At 42.4% G+C, this 27,324-nt stretch overlaps 1 protein-coding gene across 1 annotated transcript in view; it reads left to right on the forward strand.

Moving 5' to 3' along the window:
• MIB1 (mindbomb E3 ubiquitin protein ligase 1) overlaps positions 1-27,324 on the forward strand; it is a 116,537-nt gene that overhangs the window by 70,341 nt on the left and 18,872 nt on the right. The window contains exons 13-15 of the mRNA XM_026661557.2: positions 10,531-10,663; positions 11,555-11,641; positions 22,545-22,706. Coding sequence (XP_026517342.1) covers positions 10,531-10,663; positions 11,555-11,641; positions 22,545-22,706 — 382 coding nt within the window. The remainder of the gene's footprint in view (positions 1-10,530; positions 10,664-11,554; positions 11,642-22,544; positions 22,707-27,324) is intronic.

Consider the following 27,324-nt stretch of genomic DNA (forward strand, 5'->3'; position numbering starts at 1 on the left):
GTATAAGTTTTTTAAACAGTTTTAAACAAACAATTTAATACTGTAACAACAAGGAGTCCTGTGATACCTTAAAGACTAACAGATTTATTTGGGCATAAGCTTTCTGCATCTGAAGAAGTGAGGTTTTTTACCCACGAAAGCTTATGCCCAAATAAATGTTAATCTTTAAGGTGCCACCGGACTCCTTGTTGTTTTTGTGGATACAGACTAACACGGTTACCCCCTGATACATGACACCATGCAAGGCACTAATTTAATACTGTATACAGCAATGATGATTGTGAAACTTGGTTGAGGTGGTGGAGTCAGAGGGTGGGATATTTTCCCGGAAATGCCTTGCTGCCAAATGATGAACTAGCACTCAGCTCCGCCTTCAAGGGTTAACATGTTGTTAATGTAGCCTCACACTCTACAAGGCAGCATGGACTGAGGAAGGAGGGAGGAAACAAATAGACGCATGGCAGTGGCTGCAAACAGTTCCCTGCGGAAACTGAACGTGATGATGAACCCATGCTATCCCGCTGGAGCGCACTACTCCCTCCTCTGGACAGCATATGCACGGCTACATAGGCGCCAACTTTCCAAAGTGTGTGTGTGTGACAGAGATGTGTTGTCCCTTTAATTACGCTGCCCTTTTAAGTAGATCAGCATGTTCAGACACAGCAGCAGCTTCCAGCAAGCTCCCTCCATCCTGAGCCCAGTCGTCTCGTCACCCCCCCCCCCCCGCCACCAGCTCTGTAGAGATGGGGTACAGGAGCGGGGGGAGAGGGACACCCTGACATCAGCACCCCCTTCCGCTCCCCTCTGCACAACAAGCAGGAGGCTCCTGGGAGCAGCTCCAAGGTAGAGGGCAGGAGCAGCACACGGCAGTAAGGGGAGGGACACCTGAACTGCCCGGCAATGGATAGCCTGCTGGCGCCTGCCCAGCTGCACACCTACTTACAGCGAACTTAGGGGAGCTGATATGGGGGCTGCCGGCCCACCCTGGTTCCAAACTCCCATGAGGACGGGCTATTCTTCCAGAGAATCCTGCAAGCAGTGGACAAAACAGGCGGCCCAACGACGTTATAAGGGAACATTGCACAACTTTAAACGAGCATGTTCTCTAACAGATCAGCAACATAACAACTTTAACCGGGATGATGTTAAGTGAGGAGTTACTGTATTAATCATTGGTGGACTGTTCAGCCAGGACCGCATCTCCAACTCCATCGATTCAGACATCCCAGCACTGTTAACCACTACTGGTACCAATGCCTACAGGACCACCAAACTTCTGGTACTTGAGAGACCTTTCCGTGTTTGACGCACCAGCCTCGCCTCTACTCGGTCCTGGGTCTCTGGTACCGAGTCTGCCTTGAGCTCCAGTTTCTCCTTCGGCATCGTGCCATGCCACACCCATTCTCTAGTGGGAAGTCAGACAGCAAGCAGGAGGACGTAATCTCCCGTCGCTCCTCTCATGCATCTTATGGTACCGATTACCGGTAGGGACCTCAACCATACCGTCCTTCTGACCCTCAGCTTCCCTGATATGGGCAGCCATGGTACCAAGTACCGGGGCCTTTCCCACCATCACAGTGGCCTTACTGGGACCCTTGGCAGGCACATAGGCATCATACGTTTCGAAGCTGTAGCATGGCTTATCAGGAGCCAGTGAGGCTTCCTCCTTTGGTCACCACAGCTAGAGCGTCTGAGCCTCCTGAACAGATGAGGGAGGTACAAGAGGCAGATATTGAGGAAGAGGCTGCCCTCCCCAAGTACCACTCCCCCACCGGACTAACTTCTCATCTTCATCACCAGATAAGACAGTGATGCCCTCTCCACCGTCATTGGCAGATGACTTCAAACTTTTTCAAGAGCTGGCTCAAAGGGGGGCAGATGCATTACAACTACAGGAGGTGACAGAGTCACACCATAAGTTACTGGACATTTTACACTCCTGTCCCTTGTCCAGAGTAGCCCTTCCTATTAACGTGGCTCTCTTAGACCCTGCAAAAATTATATGGCAGACTCCTGCATCGGTCTCACCAACATGTAAGTGGGCCGATAAGAAATATTACATACCAGCAAAAGACACGGAATTTCTCTTCTCCCACCACCTCCCTAATTCAGTCAATGTGGATGCAGTGAACTCTAGAGGTTGACAATACCACGTGAAATCCACCCCGTATTATAGGGATTGGAAGCGCCACTATCTCTTTGGGAGAAAGGCTTACTCATCAGCCACCGTACAGTTCCGTATTGCAAACTATCAGGCCTTAATAGCAGAATATGATTATATCAATTATTCAAAACTCAGTTCCTTTATTGAGCAGCTCCCAGATTCTCACAAGGACCAATTCAAGGCTGCTATTACCGAGGGTCATCTGGTGGCTAAGGCGGCACTCCAGTCAGCACTCAACTTACCTGACCACAGGGCCGCCCGGGGAGTGGGGGGCAAGTAGGGCAATTTGCCCCGGGCCCCACAGGGACCCCCACGAGAATATAGTATTCTATAGTATTGCAACTTTTTATGGAAGGGGCCCCCGAAATTGCTTTGCCCCAGGCCCCCTGAATCCTCTGGGTGGCCCTGCCTGACCACGACAGCACGTTCCATATCCACTGCCATCATGAGACAAGCCTCTTGGTTTCTCTTATCGGGGTTTCCTAAGGAAGTTCAAACAACCACAGGCACAAAATTCCCTTTAAATGTCCCTTTGAAGGCACAAAATTATTTGCAGACAAAATGGATGCTTTCCCCCTCCACACTGAAAGCCTCCAGGGCTACTCTTTGGTCATTTGGAATTTACACACTTGGGCAGAAGAGAAAATATAGTCCTTGGTCCTCATTCAGACCCTGCTCATCACAGTATTCAGCCCAACATTCTTCAAAAGTAGTAGTCTAGGTTCCCCAAATGGAAACCTTCAGTCCCTCAGCCTACTTCTTTCCAGCCATCCACCTCAAAACGTCAGTTTTGACAGGTTGGTCGAGGTGCCGTGAGACTACTCCCTTCAATGCCATCTAATGCTGGCCAACCTTCCCATCCCTATGGATGACGTCTTGCTCCGTTCCACAGCGCCTGGGAACGGGTAACTTCTGATAAATGGGTGCTAGAGATTATACACAATGGGTACTCCATTCACTTCATCATCCTTCCCCATCCCTCTTCAGGGACCCTTCTCAATAGAGCCTATTACGACAAGAGATAGACCATCTCCTCAGCATAGGAGACATAGAACCAGTACCTCAACATCTGAGACACAAGGGTTTTTACTCTTGTTACTTCCTGATAACCAAGAAAAAGGGAGGTTAGAGACCCATACTAGACCTTAGGGCAGTCAACAAATTTGTCAAGGCTTAGAAGTTCAAGATGGCTACTTTAGCAACAGTTATTCCAGTGTTGGAACAGGGAGACTGGTTCTTGGTTCTCGACCTACAAGACGCTTACTTCCATATTTCAATCATACTGTGTCACAGATGATACTGCAGATTCACACTAGGACAGGACCACTACCAGTATGGAGTACTCCCCTTTGGCCTCCATCAGCTCCCAGAGTATTCTCCAAGGTCCTCTCTATAGTGGTGGCCCACCTATAGGGCATCATGATCTACCCTTACCTGGACAGTTGTCACCTCAGAGCACGCTCCTTTGAAGCTCAGTGAGTTAACCATATGACTTTGGATTTATTCAGAAGTCTGGGCCTACAGATCAAACTAGAAAAGTTGACATTAACCCTGGTACAGAGACTAGAATTCACAGGAGCCGATCTTGACTCTTTCCAAGCGAGAGCACTTCTCCCACATCACAGATTCTTCAGTCTCTCCATGGGTTTAGAGAGAGTGTCTGGTGCAAACCAGCAGTGTCACCAGACACTGCCTTCAGCTGCTAGGGCACATGGCTGTGGGCACATTTGTGATAGCTCATGCCAGTCTTCACAGGAGATGCCTCCAGTCATGGTTCAGCTTAGTTTACAGACCGAACGGACAGCCTAGACAAACCACTATCTCTGCCCACCAAGATCAAACAATCCTTGAATTGGTGGAAGGACCCAGCAGACTTCTTCATGGGATTCCCATTTGCACAGACTCCCCTATCACTACTTCTCATCACCGACATCCTTCAGAAGGTAGGGTGCACATCTTAACCACCTCACAGTACAGGGCAATTGGTCACTCTCAGAGGTTTGTCTTCACATCGATCTCCTTGAACTCAGAGTGGTCAGGAATACGTGTGCTCATTTCCTTCTGCTGATCAGAGGCACACACACAAAGATCATCACAGACAATATAGTGTGCATGTACTACATAAATCATCAAGGGGACACCAGATCACCCTCCCTTTGTGCAGAAACACTAAAGCTGTGAAACTGGTGCATTTCCCACAATCTTACAATTTCAGCGGCCTACCTACTGAGAGTGCACAACGTGACAGCGGACAGTCTCAGCTGCAAATTCCCATATGACACAAATGGGAAATACTCTGATACTCCGTGACTATTCCGACGATGGGGGGCACCGATAATAGACTTGCTCGCCACTTACCAGAACAAGAAATGTCCATGGTACTGCTCCAGAGCAGGCATTGGCCAGCTTTCCATGGGGGACGCTCTCCTCTTCTCTTCTCATAGGACAAAGGCCTTCTTTAAGCCTTCCCTCTATTGCTGAGAGTCCTGTTGAAAATAAAAAGAGAGAGCAAACTTCATACTGATCGCTCCCACCTGTCTGAGAGAGACTTGGTACCCTTACCTGTCACAACAGGCGCTGTGTCCTCCAATAACTCTTCAACCCACTCCTTCCCTCCTCTCACAGAATGAGGGACCCACTCTCCGTCCCAACCTGCGAATATTACGGCTCAAAGCCTGGCTCCTTCATGCTTCCACCACATAGAAACATCCTGCTCTGAGGAGGTATGGGAAGTTAGTTCACAGCAGGAAAGCTGCTACTTGTCCTACTTGCCTACAGAAGTGGATTTCAGATGTGGTTCCATTCCAGAAGAATTACCCCAAATACGGCCACTCTACCAATAGTCTTAGACTGTTTGCTGACTCTTAAGAAATCAGGACTCTATTATTTTGCTAAAGGTACACTTAGCAGCAATAGCCAACTTTTCACCAACAAATAGAAGGATACTCTGTTTTCTCGCACCCAACTACAAAGAGGTTCCTTAAAGGCATAGCGAATCTCTCCCCCCCCCCCCCCCCCCAGACATCCTACCCCACAATGAGACCTGAATTTAGTATTAAAAGGGCTCACCAGACTGCCCTTGGAACCCATGGCCACTTGTTTACTAACTCACCTTTCACTGAAGATGGCATTTCTGATCACCGTTACCTCAGCAAGAAGGGATGGGGAGATAGTGGCTCTGATGGTGCATCCCCCCCCTTTACAGTGTTCTTTCCTGACAAATTCACACTCAGACCACACATGAAGTTTATCCCCAGAGTGACTTCTGCATTTCACATGAATCAACTCATTCACTTCCCCACCTTTTATCCCAAACCTCACCAGGGTAATAGGGAAGTCATTCTACATATCCTCAATGTAAGGGGAGCCTCGGCTTTCTATTTGGACTGGATAAAGGCTTTTAGGAAATGTCCTACACTCTTCCTCTCCATTGCGGATAGGTCTAATGGCACAGCAGTTTCAGCTCTGAGACTTTCTAAATGGGTCTCGAACTGTATCAAACTCTGTTACCAGATTTGCAGTTTAGCAGCTCTATCCGTACTCCGCACGCTCTGTAAGATCAATTTCCTCATCGGTCGCCTTGTTCAGGGGTGGTCCCCATACCAGAAATCTGCAGAGCGGCTACTTGGGTATCTGCATGTAACTTTGCAGAACACTATGCTGTCCTGGGGGACTCTGCTGCAGATGCTAGATTCGGTTCAGCAGTATTATCATCCATAACAGACTCGACTTTGAAGCGCCAGCCTCCTTTGGGGGATACTGCTTGGGAGTAACCTACATTGGAGCACCCATAGCGACGCTACTCGAAGAAGTTGTTACTCACCTTGTGCAGTAACGATTGTTCTTCGAGATATCTTTCCCCTATGGGTACTCCTCGACCCACCCTCCTCCCCTCTACTTCAGAGTTGTCATCATAAACTCTGTGACAGAGAAGGAACTGAGGAGGATTTGCCCACGCAGTGCCGGTTAGCCTCTTGGCAGAGCACAATAGGGGGACAGTGCATGTGTGCTCTGAACGGACATTGCTACTAAAATTCTCTGATCTGCAGCGCGGGGACACAAACACACCTACAGTGGAGCACCCATAGAGGGACACATCTTGAAGAACTAAGAACCCTTATTATAGAAAGTTACCTTGGGCCTGAGAAGAGGAGTTGTCAACCACGGTTTTCATTCTGGAATTTTAGACTGGCTTTTAGATAATGCTGGGCCCAGGCCACTGAGTACCTTGTACTTCCTTCTGTGTGAAGTCAATGTAGAAAGTAGAATACAGGGTTGATGTGCTTGTGGTAGCCTGTGTTAATGAGGAGATGGACTGCAGCATTCTGTACTAATTGGAGTTTCCTTAGGCATGATGGTTTCATGACAAAGTGTATTGCATTGCTGTAGTCCAGATGAGGTGTGAGCCACAGTGCTCCAGGTCCATTCCCTCTCACTGCCTCCTCACTCTTAAAGCTGCTTTGTAGATAGCAAAAGTTCTGATATCTGTAACTGGCTACAACTGAGAATTTGTATATATGTATCCCTGTATTTTAAAACTTCTGGTATCCTCACACCATGGACTTGCCTAGATGAATTTAGCGCATGACAAGTTGGGATATAAATCTACAGCAACTAGCATCCCATGCAGTAACTCTACATATGGATCCTGCTACTTCATATTAAAAGTTTCCTAGTGTACTACTGTGTACTAGAGAACTTTTAATGCACAGTAGCAGGGTCTACATGGAAGATTAGTGCATGGCATGCTAATTGATTTATACTTGCTGTTCATTAATTTTTTAGACTAACAAGCCCTGTGAGGTAATGCACGCTATTTACTAACACATGCTCCTTTGCTGGGTTTCACTGAAATCTTGGTAATTGGCACTTCGCTAAACAATACCTTTCATAATTTTGCACAAAAATCTCTGCAAAGAGTTATTATGTGGAGATGATGTAGTGAGGTCTGTTTAATGTCACTTTTAAAAAGGTACAGTACATTTACTAGTATACTGTGAAGTGTCATGAATAAAAACTAAACTACAATTGACCTGTAAACAAATGTATATTTTATTAAGCATTATCTTGTTTTGTTGTGTAATAAATAATATGGACAATGAGGAAGCAAGGAACCAACTCTGCCTCCAGTTGAAGGCAGACCTATCAAGGAAACAAAACATTTTTTCCAGTTTCATCAAGAAACTTACATTTGTTATTTTTTTCTACCTAAAGTAAATCCATGAGTATGTGATGTGGTTAAATGTCTGAACACTGCTTTCCGCTGTGCTTGTCAACTAGAATTCCTTACAGGAGTGCTGTTTGTTTAAATACAAAAGGCCAGGAGGTTCATTGTGGAAGGGTCCATTATATGCAACATCTAGAAGAGTCTAGATCTCAATTTTGCACGGTTAATAAAGAGCTATTTGAATTTCAGAGTGTGGTGACCATTGTCTACTTTGCATGGCAGCCTACGAGTTGTCTTTAACTGGCACCACTTGTAATTGAGATACAAATTTAGCTCTTCTATAGAGAAGCTCTGCGTCTGCTGTGAGTTACATACAGTCGCAGCAGGTGGGAGGGAATGAGGCAACATCAGCAGAGACTGCCCGAACACAAGATTCTAGCAGTTACTGCTTCTTCTGGAAGCCGCAGCTGTTAGATGATCTTTGGTGTCTAGAAGGGCAATTCTCCAGGTGCCATTCCCAAAGACAAGACAGCTAGAGGATTAGGGGCAATTTATTCCTACTCCACCCTAGAACTAAATCAGTACAGTGGGCAAGGGGGAGAGTGCTGCTTTGGAGCTCAAAGTGAGTGACAGTGAAACTGTCCAGTGTGGCAAGTTTTACCTGTTCTATTGCCATACTCCATTCTATCGACTTGAGTTAATCTGTTGTGTGGATGTCTGATTTGTCACTACAAGGAATCCAAGTGGTCCTTCCTCCCCAATTTGTTGCTTCAGGTGGAAGATGATGAATCCCCTGGGCCTGGGTAAGGAGAGAAGTGGAAGCAGAATTGAGGCTGCAGGCTACTACACATAGCCATTCAGGGAGAAGAGGGAGGGAGCTCATTAACCTATGTGGCTTCATTGCTGCTGGCTCTGAATTCCCAGGCAGCAGAGCTTCCCTAATTATACCTGGTCTTTTTGAACAGTCCCCCCACCCTATTTTGGGGGCAGGAGTGATTCTCACACACAAACCCCTTTGGCTAGCCCATGCTAGAGGGAGGGAGAAGCAAGCGTGCACCCCATCCAGCTCCCAATCTCAGATCTTGGGTCTTCTGCTAATCCCATCTATCTGGTGATGACATAGTAAGCAAATATCAGTAGGGATTAATGGTTATTCCTATAGAAGAGGGACAGGGTTTCCTTTAGGTGGAGCCCAATGCAGCTAAGTTTAAAAATTAAAAAAAAAAGATTAAAATAAAAATGAAGATTAGTTTTACTCACTACCTTTGTTTTAAAGAATGAGTCAGCAAAAAGTGTTGACATTTGGCTGCATCAGTTTGTGCTACCACTGAATCCTTGGGGGGAGGGATAGCTCAGTGGTTTGAGCATTGGCTTGCTAAACCCAGGGTTGTGAGTTCAATCCTTGAGGGAGCCACTTAGGGATCTGGGGCAAAATCAGTACTTGGTCCTGCTAGTGAAGGCAGGGGCCTGGACTTGATGACCTTTCAAGGTCCCTTCCAGTTCTAGGAGATGGGATATCTCCATTAATTTAAAAAAATTTTAATCCTGCATGTTAAGAGGGGAAAGCTATGGAATGTCAATCTGGTGGAGTAGAGCAGACCGGGTGGTATGTGAGCAGCATGAATGTCTGTTCTAACCATAATAACAAGGACATGATAACAGTTTTCAAGTACATAACAGGTTGTTGCAAGGAGGAGGGAGAAAAATTATTCTCCTTAACCTCTGAGGATAGGAAAAGAAAGCAATGAGCTTAAATTGCAGCAAGGGCAGTTTAGGTTGGACGTTAGGAAAAAACTTCCTAACTGTCAGGGTGGTTAAGTACTGGAATAAATTGCTTAGTGAGGTTGTGGAATCTCCATCATTGGAGATTTTTAAGGCCAGGTTAGACAAACACCTGTCAGGGATGGCCTAGATAGATAATACTTAGTCCTGCCATGAGTGCAGGGGATTGGACTAGATGACCTCAAGGTCCCTTCCAGTCCTACGATTCTATAAGAGGTTGACATGGGACAGAAATTTGATAGAGAGAACAAATGATATTGCATACTGGTGAATTGTCCCTCCCCCCCCCCCCCCCCCACCAATGCACCCTCAGTTTCAGTGTCATCACTTCTAGATACATTGCCTCTAAAAACACGTGTTATGGAATAACATTACTATAATTAACATCGTTATGTTAGTTTAAAATACTATTATTAGGGTTAGAATAATCGCAGTAAAAAATGTCAGCTACAAGTATGAGCCCTATGAGTTCAATGTGTTGTGATATCTGTATATAGTTTCAAAAGTACGTATCTGGTATGTTTCAAAAGCTAGTCAATCCAGTAATGGTATTCATGTATGATACAGGTTGGGGTTACTTTGAAGAGTTGCATGGAGTCTAGTCACAAATTGTGTCAAATACAAACTATTTTTAAAAGGCAACTGCTATATTCTCACAAACTTGAAAATGTTATCAAAACCTCATTAAACTATCACGAGCTTCTTCACCACGTTCTCACACATTTAGTAGTGACTACTGTAAAATAGGATATTGGAGTAGTTTCACCGTTAGTCTGGTTATTATGACAGTACGTATATTGCATTAATACGCAACCTACAATTTCAGTTGTTTGTATTTGTCTGGGTCATTCCCCGTTTTACCTCAGCAATTAGGATCCTTCTCAGTGAGAGGCCATCATCGTTCCCTTCTGAGTCATAATGAGCCTAGTCAAGTCTTAAAATCTGAGATTTTAAAGTGGCATAATTTAATGAAATGTGCTTATTTGTAATTAAGTGAAAGAAGATATTGATATTTTCAAATAGAATTACATAAACCTTCCCCTTTCCAAAAATGTAATGTATGTCTATAAAAGAAAATAGTAAGTATTTTAGCTTAATGTAATTGCAATTGCTCTTCGATCTTTCAGAAGAAAAATTAAGCTAGCTCCATAACTCTTCAGATGTTTTACAGAATACATTTTCTTCCTATTTATTGGGGTTTGCCTTTTAAGTCAAGCAGCTTAATTTGGGATTTTTATGTTTAAAGCTCTTCAGTATATTTTTTTATACACTTCTAAAATTTGCTAGTTGAACTTAGTGACTTGTTTATAGTTCTGATATGTGAATAAAATATTTGTGATTCTGTATTGTAGTCCAGGTGTTATCCAACAGATGTTTCTGCCCGTGTTCCTGTAACACTTTTTTATAATTATTTCAGTGCAATGCGTGTATTGCTGTCCAAGCTACCACGGCCATGGATTGTGGATGAAAAGAAGGATGACGGCTATACTGCCTTACATTTGGCAGCACTCAATAATCACGTGGAAGTGGCTGAACTCTTGGTGCATCAGGTAAGGCTTTCCTCTCAGGAGGATTGAAATATGTCACATGTCTTTGATTAACCTTATTGAAGCAGATACCTTGCCAAAGCAGCTGGGATAGCATTGGGCTGCATTCCCTATGTGCCAAGTTTGCCCTTTGGATCATTATTATATTGGCTTAGTTGTAAGAGGTGCAGAGAGATGAAATTGCTCCAGTACTTTTCTGAACAAATTTAACCCTTTAGAGTCAACAACTTGGAAATTGTGCAGTGAGTAATTTAAAAAATCATTATAATTAATTTAACAATGATCATCAATGTTTTCTCTTCCCTCTTTCACAGTCCAATTGGACAATCCAGCAGGCAGTTCAACAGCACCCTGAATGTACAATTGTAGGGTTAAGAATGTTCAGCCTATTAAACGAGGTGGTTGAGGATGAATCATTTATTTATAATTTGAGGATTCACTAATTGTAGTTTTTTCAGTTAAAGTTTAAAAACTATTAATAGAAGCCTTCAACCTTCTCCCCTTTATTCTACCTATAACTGTGAGGTTCATGCTCTTCAAATTTAGAGAATGAGACTGGTTTTACATTCCTTAACTTAATTCCATAAATTAAACATGTAGGGACAAATTTTCAAAAGTTCTCTGTACTTAAAATTGAGACCATATTTTCAAAAAAGGTCATCTCCTGTTTAGGCATTTGAAGTTACTGCTGGGTGCTGAACACCTCTAAAAGCTAGCTACTTCATATCAGTGCCTCAGTGGAAGCTTAGTGCTCTAGAAAATTTGACCCTGGTAATTTTTTCTAATCTCCCAAATCAAGGAGGTATCACATTCAGAATCTTATTATTTGCTCTAATTAGCTACCTTACTTCTAGATTTACTGTTGAAATCTGACATTCTTAACATCTTTTTCAGGGCAATGCTAACCTGGATATCCAGAATGTAAACCAGCAAACTGCACTGCACCTTGCCGTTGAACGACAGCACACACAAATAGTTAGGGTAAGTTATCCGTAATAAGCCACGTGGGTTAGCTTTCGTTTCGTTAGCCACGTTCAGTGTGACTTTAGTCATTAAGAGAAGGTGGAATTTATGAGCCTCGTATAACCACTTGTTTTAGCCTTTAAGATTAATTAAGATGTATCCTGTATTTAGATCAACTCATTTAAACCTTCTGGGCATACTTAAGTGACAAAGGATATACCCCATCTACTTATGCTCTTATGGTGACAGATGTTTTAATTGTATCTTACTTTCATTGGGCTTCTAATACAAGAAATAATTTCTAGTATCAACCAATCAAGAAACATGTTTTGTGAGGCAGCAAGGTTGAAAATACATTTAGTATCAATCATATACTTGTCTACCACTTAAGGTTTAGAAGTGCATGCTTGGATGCAGAAAAGCATTAACTTCTTGACATAACTAGCATAACAGATCCAAATTCTTCTTTCTGTCCACACAGCTGAAACTCTTTCATCTGTGTCTTTATCTCCGACCTTGATTATGTTAACTGCCATTTCTTTGGCCTCTCTGACATTTGCATCATCTTTCTCCAGTTCAGTCAAAATGGAGTTGCTAAAAATATCTTGCAGGTTTTTTTCACCACCTTCTCTCTCAAAATCCCAGTGACTCCCCTTTTTCACTGCATCAAGTTCAAGCTTACTATGATGGCCTTCAGGGCCTTATGTAATTTTGCCCCTGTATACTTATTCACCCTTAGTGGTGGTTGTGTCCCCTCCACCTCTGCTCTGCTAGGGATGCCATTTGTTTACCTCTTCCATAACCATTTTTGCTTTCATGTCCCATGCATGCATGCTGGCAACCCCCCACCCTCCTCCGAAACACTCTTCCTGAGCTGTGTTCACAGATTATTACTGCCTCTTCATTCAGCTCTCTTCTCGAGATCCACCTGTTTCACACTGCCTACTGGAAGCTTATTAATTAAATAATTTTATATTAATGAAATATTTTTATATAATATGAGAACACACATGTTTTCTCTATCATGCTGTTTGCTACCCTTTGAGTTAATTGGGTAATCTTACTGTTCAAAGTGGTCTCTTCATCCTTCTCCCACAACAGTCTCAGTGCTTTCTTCCACTCTGTTCCTTAAACACAGAATACCTGCTTTAAACAAATCCACTACCATCTCATTCGTCATTCTTCCTCCTCCCCAAGTCTTCATGTGTCTCTCGTTGTCTTAGATGCTAGGCCCCTCAGGGCAGGGCTTGGGAGTCCAGTCCGTACTGTGGTCTCTTGGCACTACTAGTATATAAATTGTAAATGATTTTTGTAAAGCCATTTAAAATTAAAAGCAACTAAGTATGTTTAACTTTAGCTTATATATAAGGTGCTAGGTTTGTGTCTCTGACCTCTTAAACAGTAACCTCTGCTAGGTGGAATGTCACTTTCAGACCTTAAGTTCTGTGGTTATGTCCTCTACGGGGACCCATAGTGTGCAGTTTGCGGAGGATACAAACCCGCAATGTGGCAAGAACGAGGGAGGGAAAGGGAGAATGAGAGAGATGAGGGTTGGGAAGGAGAAACTACTACAGATGTCAGATTTTCAATCTGTGATTTTTCACAAGTAGTATTTCTTTGTTAGATAAAACGAAAACAAAAAAGACTGGAATACTTATTGTCACAGCTTGTTCAGACTTCACAGAGCCAATAGATGGATAGTGAAATTATTCCGGTTAACACCCTTGATAGAAGTTTGTTTCCTAATAGCTAAAGAAATACGTTAAAGCTTGATTTTTTTTTTCATATTGAACATCCTTTTGGGGCACAATTTTGTGTGCTTTGTAAATATCTACCATTTTGTGCTTGCCATTTGTAAATGCTTTTTTCTGACAATGCAGTGCAAACATAATTATAACCACAAACACAGACCTAATTTGATAATCAGGCCTGGGCAGTATACAGTAATATTCATGATTCCCGAAACAGGGCAGCAATAGCCAGGATCTTGAAAATGTACCCAACACCTACTAGGCTAGAGAGCTAACCCTATTGACCAGGATGAAAAATACCTGTATTGCCACTTCTCCCCAAGGCTGTGCCCTGATTCTTGTCAATTTCACAGCTGTTTAGTGTTCTGAATAGGTGCAGTTTTCATTCTGCGCTTGGGCAAAGCCATGAGCAGCAGCAGAGGCACTGGAGCTATTCCCAACTGTTTTGTTTTAATAAAATAATACTGCATCTATTCAGACTCGGGTCATATTTGGAAGATTACCTTTTAAATCATGTGTGCCCAAAACTGCTTCTTGAAATTAAAGTTGAGAGTTGATGGCACCGGTTTAGGAAAACTTCATTACTCCCAAGGGTGAAGGATTCAGCGCTTCTGTCATTATTAAAATCCAGTTAGAATGTTGATATTTAGCATATTGGATAATGACTTTGGTTTTATATAGTACTTTTCACACTTTACTGAAATGCTGGCACTTCCAGGGAGAAATGCAAAACTAATTTAGGACAGGTAGGAAGAATACTTTTTTGTTGTTGGAACTGCAGTGGAAATTTTAGTTAGGCAGATCATCTGATATACTAGACCAAACTGAAGATTGAGTAGATAACCTGTATAAATGTGATATCTGGACATTATTTTTGGACCATAAAAATCCATAGTACATCAATAAGATGGACACAGGCAATGCAAAGAACACTTGATGCATGTGAGCTTCTCCATTATTCCTATAACCTAACCTACCTACCTAGCTTTCTTTTCTTTTTCTTTTTTTTCTTAAAAAATCTTGTGACAAGTGGTAAATATTGTCTGTCTTGCTTGTACTTATCGTTATTAGAAAAAAAAAATTTCTTACCCACAAGTGTTGACAGATGTGATCTCATTGCAGTGAAGCATATGATATGGCCCTATATCTGGAACTTCTTGCCACCAGAAGAATATTTTTCATAGAATCAATGTCACTTGCATTCTTCAGGCTATTCTAAATTTATATTTGGTGAGCCTCTGTGCCCTTTTAGAGCTGGCATGATACCTTGTGGGCACAATGCTAATCTAACAGATGAGCAGGAGAATAGGCATGTTGAAGAACTAGTAGTATGTGGTGTATCAGATTGGAGTGCTTATGTCCAAGAATGTTGAAATGGAACCCTAGCAGAGTATCCACACCTCAAAGCTGGATTAACTAAAAACCCTAAAATAACTTGCGCAGCCATGCAAAGAATATATTGGCTCCCATGAATCAAAATTATTAATTCCTATTGGGTTCCTTCCAAAGTTGTAGCCTTATGCATCCATGAAGTAGAAGTTAAGGGTGGTATGGTTCTTTTAAGAGCCCTGCTGTTGTGGGAAAGGGTAGCTCAGGCTGTTGTGCAGAGACATTGGGTTTCCATGGTTGCCCCAAGATCCATGAAGTTTTCAGGATGTTTGGTGGCATAGAGGGCTTACTTCTACCCATTCTGCAAGGAAGGAGAGCAGACCCCAACAGTAACTAAAGAGAAACTTCTACAAGTGGAACTTGCAGGTTGTCCCCCTCATGTGGAGACAATAGCTTGAGAAAAACATACCAATCACTGACTACTAGGAAAGAATACAAAGAAAGGAGGAATGGGGCCCATTTGTGAGATCCACAGGAAACCCATTGAGAAGCCCGTCTAACGCCATTTGCTGAATAAAGGGGAGGGTGCTAGGGCTTTTCACCTGGCTCCTGTCCCTGGACCTTGCTTTGGTGGTAGGAAGGGGAGTCTTGCATATCAGTTTCTGGCTAGTAGGTGCCTGAGGAAGTTTAAGTCCCAAATCACTCCAGGCTCTGGCTCTTATGTTTGATGTGGGGGATTGTCTGCTACCTTATCCCTCTCAAAGAGTATCCTGGCTGCTGGAGGGGAGGTTTGTTTCTCTTGCTCTTCCTCATATCCCTGCTTTCTGGGGTCTTTTTGCCTCTGCTGCTACTCATGGCTTTTGCCAATCCTTAGAAGTCTGAAGTTGATATTTTGACATTTTTACTGCTAACAGTTTTTTTTTTTAATAGCAGCGATGAAACTGACCATCTTGTTTGTCACACTGATACTGTGATCTGTCTGTGCACTAGGGAAAGTAGTGCTGCATCAACTCATGTTTGACAGTTATCTTCACAAGCATAATGGCTAGCAACTTAATTTCTTTAAGAGTAAAGAATTTGTAAGTATTGTCAGGCGATAGAATGGTGAATTCTTCAGTTCTTCAGCAGTTGGTTGTTTTATAATGTACAATGCCAGTATAAGTTACTAATGATATGGGATATCTTCATTATTTTTATCATTCCTTTTCTTAAGAGTTTGACTTTATTTGGATTTACTTTGGAAATGTGAGTTAGGCTGATATGTATCACATATATGCTTATGACTTCGCTAGAAAACTGTTACGAAGAAAAAAAATTGAACTAAACCTTACGTTCTGTAGAGATTGATGGCTTTAGGCTACACGCTTACTAAGGAAACTTTCCACTTGCTAGTTGCAAGTGGGCGTACTCCTTAATCATAGAGGGGCTGATTCAGCAGTCCATTTCTGTTCAGCAAAACACTTAAGCACCTGCTTAACTTTAAGAAGATACTTAAATCTCACTGCCTTCAATGGGGTTTAAGCATATTCTTAACTTTAAGCAGGTGCTTACGTGCTTTGTTGAATACGGATAGACGTATGCACATGTTTAATTGCTCTGTTTATTTTGAGGCCATTATAACTTTCTTATGGTGTAAAGATACATATCATGTGAAAATGTAATAATTCTGAATAATTTTATGGAAACCATTTAGAGATTCACCTTGTTAGCCTGCCTTTATTTCTGATATATTGCTTCTGTAGTGTTGCACGGTCTGCTTGTAGGATATCTCTCAAGTCTTAAAAAGCATGGTGTGGTTCTTCTGGCATGGTTTTTATCCCAGCTCCCCATCAAAGTACAGCTTGAAATCTAGTTCCTGATGAAATAAAACAGAGAGCAATTGAATACAGCAAAAATCCTAATTGGAATTGACTAAAAAGCCTGGAAAATACAAAATGAAATCTGAAGAAGTGAGGTTCTTACCCACGAAAGCTTATGCTCCCTATACTTCTGTTAGTCTTAAAGGTGCCACAGGACCCTCTGTTGCTTTTTACAGACTCAGACTAACACAGCTACCCCTCTGATACTTGACAAAATGAAATGTGAATACTCTATTTAAATTACAGTAAAATAAAGTGATTGTTCTTGCGCATATTCCACTTGAGGCACACATGCACTCCATGTGTGTGAGGCTAGGTCTACACTACAAACTAGGTGTGATTCCCAGTTCACATACACATGCTCACATTAGCTCTCATCAAGCTAGCATGTGTACGTGAACTGTGAATCACATCTGTAGTTTGTAGCATAGATATAGCCTGAGACTGGAAGATTTTTCGTTAGCATTATCCATTGGCCCATGCCTGTGCCCCCTGCTTCCCTGTCCTCTGAACTGATATCACAATGGGTGGCACAGACCAGTCACCTCTCGAGTTCCTTGGTATTGCCCATGGTACGAGAAGGAACCTTTTCAGTGTCTGCAGCTTTACTAGCATTCCTGCTCTGGTTTCTTTTTCTGTAAATAGTTAACACTTTTAAATAGTTTTTAGTGAGTTAGATAGTATTAGTAGGGGCCTGTGGACTTCCCCTCAATATCTTCACCATTTGGGATACTTAGTTTGCCCTAGATCTTGCCTTCAAGTGCTGCATGGCTGCCTTGAGTCTTCCTGGTTAGTGATTGCACAGTGGCTCCACCTTCCCTGCCACTCCCCATCATCAGGGTTGGGTCTGATATCCTCGATGACCTGGCTGTGTATTCTGGACCTGGATTCACCAATACTCTCAGAACTGGTAATCACTAGGGATGTACCCACAACATTGGGCGGTCATTCTCCAGTACCGTTGGCCATTTGAGGCGTTACTAGGCATCCGGTACCATTGGCTTCCCCTGTGGAATTCTGAGATCTCGCACTTCTCTGGTGAGCTTGAAACGAAAACACTGGCCGTACTGTGATGCAAGATTAGCCCTGAAAAAGGTTCCAGAGTGTCTTGGGCACCCTCTCACTCCTGCAGGTTCAGTAGTTGTAGTGGACACTACTTCAAACTTCATGGTTCCAGTCCTTGGCGTTTTCCAAGGAAATTCAAGCTATGGCAGAGCACCTCCCCTTCAAGAGTGACAGTCTGCTCAGTGACAAAATGGATGAGTGACTGCGTATCCTTAAGGATTCTTATGCAACCCTTTGCTCCTTGGGTATACACGATAGCACCTCTGAGGAAAATACTCCAAACCATAGCCGTTTAAACAGTACCCTGGTCCTCTCCCTTTTTACCCCCAAAGCCTACAAGCCTCTCAGGAAGTGCCAGAGTGGGCAGTGCAGCCGAGAGAAGATCCTTCCATTGTTCTCTCCCCAGCCTTCTGCCAAGAAACCCTGTTGACGGGACCCTCAAGAGCTACAAACAAAGTCCCCTTGTCACCCAGCATCCACACTCCATTCAGTGACTGTCTGGCCTGTTTCTCCCTCGTGATGAGTCCTAGAAATCATTGCCATCAACTATACAATAGAATTTCTGTCTATTCCTACCACAAAACCCCCTTCCTCTCGTCCCTCTTCATGAACTCGTCTCAAGAGAGGATGCTCAGACAGGAGGTAGACTCCCTGCTTCAGCTAGGAACTCTAGAGCTCCTAGAGTTATTAATACCTAGAGGTATTTCCTCATCCCCAAAAGGATCAGAGACTGGAGACCCCATTCTAGAGACCGAAGTGCGTATGTTCATTTGCTGTTCAAGATTCAGAATTATCTGTAATCCCCTCTCAGAGCAAAAGTGACTGGCTTGCAGCTCTTGTTTTGAAGGACTCCTGTTTTCAGATAGACATTCACTCAGCACACAGGGGTTTTACAGTGGGCCTAGACCATTACCAATGCAGAGTTCTTCCCTTCCATTTTTTGAGAGGCCCTAGAGTTTTCAAGAAAGTGCTATCCATGGTGACAGCTTACCTGCATTGCCAGGGCACTCCAGTATTTCCCTACCTTGATGATCGGCTGGTCACACGTTGATCATACCGAGATATACGATCAACAACCCTATCCCTTCTCAGCCTCATTCAATCCTCAGGGCTCCTGGTAAAACTAGAAAAGTTCCTTTTAGTTCCCACACAAATTATAGACTTTATTGAAGCAACTTTGGATTTGATTACAGCCAGAGCATAGTTAGACCAAGACAGAGTCCAAGCTCATCATCCAGCTTCGACTCAGCCCTCAGATGACAATGTTGATGCTGCCTTCCCCTCTTAGGCCATGTGGCCTCCTGTACCTATATGACACCGTTCATTAATTTTCCCGCTCATGGAGCGTAGAATGCTTTGGATAACCCGTGTCCAGAGAGCCTGGTCTCCTGCCAGTGTTGCAGCTTGCTCTGTGTTAAGACTAATGTGGATGAAGTTGGAAGCCATGACATCACTTCAGTGTGTATGAGGCAGCCTGTGAGGTCTTGTCCATCCAGCTTTTGTTGGATCAAACATATCAAGCTGGCACGGATATAGACTCTGGCCAAGCCACCTGAGCCAGCGTTGAGTCACTTGGGAAGACACTTGGAGGCTGGTTGGTCCAATACCTGACATCCTTTTGCATAAAATGATGAGATCACCGTGTGCCTTCAATACATCATTGCTGTTTCATGGTGAAAGCATCTAGCTGGCACATTTTTGTGTATGTGGTGGCCCGGATTTCAGAGCTATATAAAAGGACAGAAGCCACTGCTGCTTGATAGATGCGTATCTTAGTCTGAGTTGATATGTGGCATTGATGCCACGGAGGCTTTCAAAGAGTCTGCATAACACCCATAGACCAAGACCAAACCTACTTGCTTCTTCTATAAATATATTCAGGGCATTGATGAGATTAGTTTGTGGGGATGTAAATATAGCTGAGTCATCTGTGTATTCCAGGTCTGTTAACGCAGAAGTCATGCAATATCAACTCTGATATGCAGCTAGTGATGGTTTCCCTCATTTGGTCAATGAGGGTTAGGGTTAGGGTTGGTCAACAGATCGGGACAGCCATGCACCCTTGATGGACGTCGCTCTTGTACTCAAACCAGCTGGACATCTCAGTGAACACAGCTCTCACTTTCATGGTGCATTTCTATGAGAAGGTTGAGGAGCTAGCCAGGCACTCCAGCAGCTTGCAGGCAGAGCCCAAGGAGCAATGATCAACAGTCAGGCAGCTTTTCAATCAATAAAGGCTATATGCATACCTCATCTTTCCTGGGCCAAAATTCTTAGGCTTTTTCAATAGTTTGTCTAATGGTAAAAATCTGTTCTGTGGATGATTGGCCGTGCATAAACCTAGCTTGCTGTAGATGGTGTAGATGCCTTATACCAGACTTAGTATGCTCAAGAAGAACTAGCACGAACAGTTTGCTTGGAATGGAAAGCAAAGTGATGCTGTGGCAATTGGCACAGTAGGGCATTGCCTTTCCCTTTCAAAAATGGGAGAATAATCCCCTTTTCAGGGCTCCATCTTTGGTGTTTTCAGGCATGCTTATGGACAGTTTACTCTCTGAGCAGAGACAGCCTGGGCAAGAGAGTCTCAATTTCCTGCTGTTCTGACATTCTTCACCTGGTAGGAAGACAGAGAAGCTGTATGGATAGGGGTTCCCTTTGTTCCCCATTCCAACCACAAAGAAGCTAATTATGGATGCCTCCCTACTGAATTGAGAGTGCATCTGGACAAACATGTGGCTCAAGACTCTTGGACCCAGTAGGATCTAAGCTTCACATCAGTCTCCTCAAATTGCAAGCACTACACAAAGCCTGCAAAAGGTTCCTGCCCTTCATCCATGCCCTATACCTTCAGGTCATGTTGGACAATATGATTACAGTATACTATATAACATACAGGGAGAAGCAAGGTCCGCTCCTCTTTGCATAGAAGTGATCAAGCTCTGGAATAGGTGTAGCTGACTCCAGATCACCATTTTTGGCAGTGCACCTATCAGGAATAATATACATTTCTGTGGACAGCCTCATTTGGCACTTCCACAGAGACCACAAGTGTAAACTTCATGACTCAGTTGTACAGAGCATTTTCTGTAAGTGGGGATTCCCATCATGGGACCTCTTTGTGTCCCAAGAAAATAAGAAATACCCAGCCTACTGTTTGCGAGCAGTTCTGAGGCACACCTCCAGGGGGGACATTTTTCCTAGTGCAGTGTTCAGAGCTGCTAATGTATGATTTCCTCACCCATTTCTCTCTTACCTTGATTTCTGAGAAAAATCAAGCAGGGTAAAGCATTGGTGGTCTAAGTGGCACCCTGTTTGCTGAGGCAGTTTTGTTTCACCAGCATCCTTTCAGATGGCTTCATATCTGTGCATATGAATCCAGCTGTTTCTGAACCTGCTGACTCAGGACAAAAGAAATATCTCCCATCCCAATCCCAGCATCCCTCAATCTAACAGCCCGGTATTTGGATGGACAGCAAGCTTAGAGAGGTCATGTTCAGAGGCGGTACAATCCATCGTCAATAATAGCAGAAAGTCTCTACAAGAAACTGTTATGCTGCAAAATGGAATAAATTTTTATCTGGTGCCCGCATCATCTGATATTTCTAAGGGGCTCACAGATTCCTATCATTCTGTACTATCCCCTCTTTAAAATGATTGGGTCTGTCTCACAGCTTGCTGCGAATGCACTTGGCAGTGATTAATGTTTTCCATCCTCTGGTAGAAAACTGTTCATTATTCACCCCCCATACAACTGTGAAGTTCTTGAACCTTGCCAGAACCTCTCCTCAGGTGCTGAAACTTATGCTGACTTGGGATCTTGATCTCATACTGTCAGTACTCATGACTCTTACATTGGAATCTTTAGCCTCCTGCTCCTTTCTTCATCTGTCTATGAAGATGGCCTTTGTAACTGCAGTTCACTAGAAGACTAGGTGATCTTGGGGGCCCTTATCGCAGACCCACCCTACACAGTTTTCTGTGAGGACAAGGCTTCTTTCAGTCTGCACTGTGTGTTCATTCGAAAGAATCTCTCTAAATTCCACTTAAATCAGATCGTAGCCTACCTGGTTTCTGCCCAAAACTTCATGCAACTGGAGAAGACAGGAAGTCTCATTCTTTGGATGCTCCTCATGTACAGGATAAACCCTTCAGGAAATCTCTGAAGCTTTTCATCTCCTTTATTGAACAGATTAACTGGGAAGCAATCTCCTCACAAAGACATTCTAAATGGATTTCAGGTTGCCTCTTGCTTTTGCTATGAGCTGACAGTGAGAGCCCAGGCTACCTCAGTAGATTCTCTTTTGGGTGTTCCCCTTCTGGAGATCTGTAGTGTGGCAATATGGGCTTCTCTGTGTACCTTTATTAGACATTGTGCCCTAATACAAGCTTCGTCAGCAGACACATCCTTCAGCACAGTGGTCCTGTGTCCTTCTCTTCAATGAATACTGCTTGTGAGTCACCTCAAGTGGAGTATACCCTGGGGTCCATCACACAGAAAAATTCTGGTTACTTACCTTATGATCCCTACATGGATTCCATTACGCACCCTCATTTCCCTCTACTTCAGATTCTTTCATAAAGTCATTTGTGGTAGAGAATGAACTGGAGAGGCGGTTGATCCTTGCTGCCCCTTGTGCCCTCAGTTCAGAGGTAGAGGGCACCAGCACAGACCGTCAGACACTACTAATGAAAAGTCTTCCGTTCTCAGGTGCATGGAGCGCATTTGCACCTGGAGTGGAATACACATAGGGACAACATGTCTCGATCAGTTTACTGTAAGGTAAGTAATCAGAATTTCTTTATCATTTGCAGGCCTTTTAGGGTAGTTAAAAGAACTGATTTTTCATTGCATTTTTTCCTTAAAATAACATTGGTAGTTTTCCTTGTGTTATCTAAATAAAATTCTTTCTCTTTCAGCTCTTAGTCCGTGCAGGTGCTAAACTGGATATTCAGGATAAAGATGGGGATACTCCCCTACATGAAGCCCTGAGGCATCATACTTTGTCACAGCTTCGCCAGCTCCAAGACATGCAAGATGTGGGCAAGGTAGATACTGCTTGGGAGCCATCAAAGAACACGGTAAATAAAATTCATTTATTTATTACTTTCTTTCCTGTACACCTCTTTATGTAGTCTAGTCTGAAGATTCCGTACTGTTGAACTGCTTGTTGTCAGCACAGATTTATTTAGAGACATTTTTCACCAAATTGCGGGGCCATATTAAAATCAAATTGTTACATACGCACTTTTTTATGCTTACTCATTAACTCATCTGTTTTAAAGAAAAAGGTGTGTTTACAAAAATATTATCATAAACCTGTCTTTGGTAGTGAACTTATATGAGTGCCAGGAATTTGGAGGAAATGACTTGAAATAGAAACAAATAAGCAGTAATATAGTACAGAGATTAAGAATAAAATATGCTTTGATTTAACATCTTGCTTGGCTTTGTTTGTAGCTTTCATGTATTATGTTTTGTGTTTTAGCTCTAAAACTTTGAGAACTTACGCAGGTTAATTGTGTTTAGCTGTAGCTTAATCATGTTACCTAGTAAGTTATATTTGTGTCCTGACAAATTAATTTCAGAAGTCCATTCTGATGAGGCTGGTGTCTCACCAACTATGAAAAACAAGGATCAAAGTTAAATTGTTAATGCCCAAAAAACTAAGGATGGTCATGGATGTTGGGGAGAAGGGGAGAGAGATAAATAAGGCAACTATCTTATTGTGATAAAATTGCAGTTTAAATATTATTCCAAGATGTAAATCCATATACAGTAAATGGAGAAACAGGAGAGAGCTTTCTAAAGGCACGTCTTCACTGGCAACGTTAAAGCCCTGCCGTGGCAGCGCTTTAATGTGGCTTGTGTGTTCGCAGCATAAAAAACCACCTCCATGAGGGGAATAGCTATCAGCACTGGGAGCACAGCTCCCAGCACTGGTGCACGGTCTACGCTGGCACTTTCCAGTGCTGAAACTTTCCAGCGCTCAGGGGGGTGTTTTTTTCACACCCCTGAGCGAGAAAGTTGCAGCGCTGTAAAGTGCCAGTGTAGACAAGCCCTTAGACTGAACTAGCATAACTTAGTTCAAAGAATAATAACTATCCCTACTAGTGCTGTTATAATTAAGGCAAAGGAGGTTATTTAAATAAAACTTCCAATTGACAGACTTAACACTTCTTCCTGACTAAAACACGACACACAATGCTTCTGCCTAGAGATGAATTTTTTTAAAGTTATTTCTTAGACACATCTTTTAAAAAGTCAAATGCTCTTAACTGATATATTGCCTCATTTTAGAAAGATTTTCTAGATTACCCCTTTTTGAATGTTAAGTGCTTTGGTGATTTTAAAAACAAATCACATTTTAAAATGACCATTTTGTTACCATTGGTTTGCTATTGTGTGCGCATATTTGCCATTGTGTGTACATTACATTTCAGGATTTTTTGCTTTTATTGCACTTGATGTATAAAATATTTCTAAACATCCATATATTTGTAAAGTTATTGCTTAATACATCACTGAGTGATGCGTAAACATGCCATAGTGTAATTATAGGGTGCCTCAGTCAAAATTCTTAACTCTTGTTTTAAATCATAACCTTACAGTTCAGTTTTGCTTTGAAAAGCATTCTAGACATTACAGTAGAACAATGACAGGTTAGAAAGTAGCAGCCGTGTTAGTCTGTATCCGCAAAAAGAACAGGAGTACTTGTGGCACCTTAGAGACTAACAAATTTATTTCAGCATAAGCCCACGAAAGCTTATGCTGAAATAAATTTGTTAGTCTCTAAGGTGCCACAAGTACTCCTGTTCTTTTTTAGTAGAACAATGTTTTTCTCAGTGACTCTAGATCAAACTTGCTCAATTTAAAATTAAAAATAGTGGGCTTTTTTCACCATAGCCAATTCTGCTATGGGATCTGAAAGTCGGGCGGCATTCTTTCTTGATCATGCAACTTCACCTCTACTAATAAAGAATCTGTGGGACAAACGTACACCAATTGCAACCTCCCTCTCTTGATTAAAGCAGAATTTCCCCCCTCAATTACTCCTGTAAAACCTGCTGAAACAATAGGGTTGTGGAGGTATAAAATTGAATTTTACCTTGCAATTGGAAGTAAAATTTTTGTTGCTACAGAAACCAGGAGTAGAATTCATACATCACATTCATGTCTGTGTTGGCTCTGCAGGGCTAACAGATGTAAACAGAAGTAAAAACTATTTTCTATCGCTAAAATATTTGATTCAGAATATACCAAAGGGTCAGATTTGCTGAGTAATAAAGTGCCAATTTTATGTAGTCATTTTTTACTGTAGTTGCACATAATATTCCAGAGACAGTTTAGTTTAAACAAAAGTTTTATAGGAAAAAAGCCATCTTTCAAAACTGTAAATTCACTGTACAGCATTAAAAAGGTCAACATTTACTAAAGTACCAACCTATATAAATAAGATAGGGATGTAACTGTTACCTCCGAAAATCATCTGTGCGGTACTTAATAACTTTTTAATAGTAACCACTGTACAAGTAATAAAATGAAGTAAAATTGGATGTATCAAGCAGGCATACCTGTCAACATCAAAAAGTTATGAATAGGGATATTAGGAAAAAATACACATTCTTAACTCAGTTGAAATATGCTTGCCAGAGTGTTTTATAGAAGGATTTGAAATATTATTTTTAATAAATATTTACTGTTCCTCCTAAGTCAGGGGTCCCCAACACGGTGCCCGGGGCGTCTAAGTGCGCCCGCATACTGGCCAGTGGACAAGCAGCCGCCAAAATGCCGCTGAGAAGCAGCGTCATCCAGAGGCGTCACCGCCGAAATGCCGCCAATTTTCAGTGGTATTTCGGTGATGATGATGCTTCTCGGCGGCATTTCGGCGGCGACGCCTATTGACATTGCTGCCTGTCGGTGGCATTTCGGCGGATGCTCGTCCGCCGCCACGGTCCTCCGTGGCTCGTCGTTTGGCTCCCACCAGACGAAAAAGGTAGGGGACCACTGTCCTAAGTGATTGGCATATGTAGGGAAAGGTTGGAGTAGTATTACATAGAACTCCTCTTAAATAAGTGGGATAAAAGAACAATAAAGGTTCCGTTGTCTGAAATGAACTTTGTGACAAGTTACTAAAAATGCTTTGTGTTTGAGAAGTTAAATTTGAAGCAAGCATACAGTAAGCATGACACACATGAATATTCTTTCTCAGATTCAGCACTGGCAGCATCTGCATAAAATTGAAGTTTGTTTGTTTTTCTTTCTTGGCTACCAGTCTTCTTCTCCTCATCTCAAGATTTCCTGGTTAAGTCATTCTTGAGAGGTTGGGTTGCCAAACTATTGTATTCCGTAGTCTTCCATTACGTAGTCTGCGTAATTCACTTGGAAGTAATATATTGTCGGAACAGTATTTTAAGGTTTTTTTGAAAATCTTGGTTGAAAGTTAAGCTCATAAATTCATATTAAAACACATAAATAAGTGGTGAGCAACCAGCAGCAGCTCCCACTGAGGTCAGTCATAGATCTGGACTTTTCCCACTTATATTTACGAGTTTCCTTTGTCACAAGAAGAACTTTTGCATAACTAAGGGTACATCTTCACTACCTGCCGTATCGGCGGGTAGCAATCGATTTATCCGGGATTGATATATCGCGTCTCGTTAAGACGCGATATATCGATCCCCGAACGCGCTCACCGTCGACTCTGGAACTCCACCAGAGCGAGCGGCAGAAGCGCAGTCGACGGGGGAGCCGCGGCCGTCGATCCTGCGCCGTGTGGATCCCAGGTAATTCGATCTTAGATACTTCGACTTCAGCTACGCTATTCGCGTAGCTGAAGTTGCGTATCTTAGATCGATTTCCCCCCCCAGTGTAGACCAGCCCTAAAGGAAATATTTGGGAAGCATGCAGGATGTGGAGGACACTGGTGCTTACATGCAAAGATTTTGTAATCTTGCTTGAATTGTCCACTTCATGTGATGAGAGCAGTGCCCATTTGAAAAGTTTAGCTAATGCATGCCTGGAAACTATCTTGAATCATTCTCAAAATATTGTTTGATATTGTTAATCCTGCAGAAATGTATCAAATCAAATCTAAGGAGACTATCTCAATGCCCATCTGTTATTGACTAAATAAGGCTAATATACAATGATATTGTAATGCACATTTATTAGATAGTTTAGGTACAGCAGAAGGCAGGTGTTGTTTCTTATTTCTTCTACTGTTGTTAAAAACCAGCTTTAACTGTAAATTATTGTTTCAATAACAAGCCTTTTTAGGTTCACAGTCTACCCTCATGAGCATATATTGCTCCAATTCAAATAAGTTGGAGTTATGTGCACGCATGTAAAATATATGTAGATTTTATTGTATTGTATTTACTGTAGTTTTAAGGCCATCTCATGAAGAATTTGTATTATATTTTTAAGTAGGATAGTAATATGAATACCAAAGTTGGATAAAAACCTTTGAAAGAAGATTAGTTGTAATCCCAGTATTTGGCCGTTTAAGTAGTAGTGTTTGCAACAAAATTACATTCTCTCACACTTTGGGACAATGACCACTAAATGCTAACAGACAACATTAAGTTGCATAAAGTAGATCTGCATTTCTTGATTTTATCTGAGAAATTTGATTTTTAGTAACTCCATTGTTAAATGACAGGTTTCAGAGTAGCAGCCGTGTTAGTCTGTATCCGC

Source organism: Terrapene carolina, unplaced genomic scaffold (assembly GCF_002925995.2).
Source record: "Terrapene carolina triunguis isolate 2854851 unplaced genomic scaffold, T_m_triunguis-2.0 Scaffold58, whole genome shotgun sequence".
NCBI classification, from domain to species: Eukaryota; Metazoa; Chordata; order Testudines; family Emydidae; genus Terrapene; species Terrapene triunguis.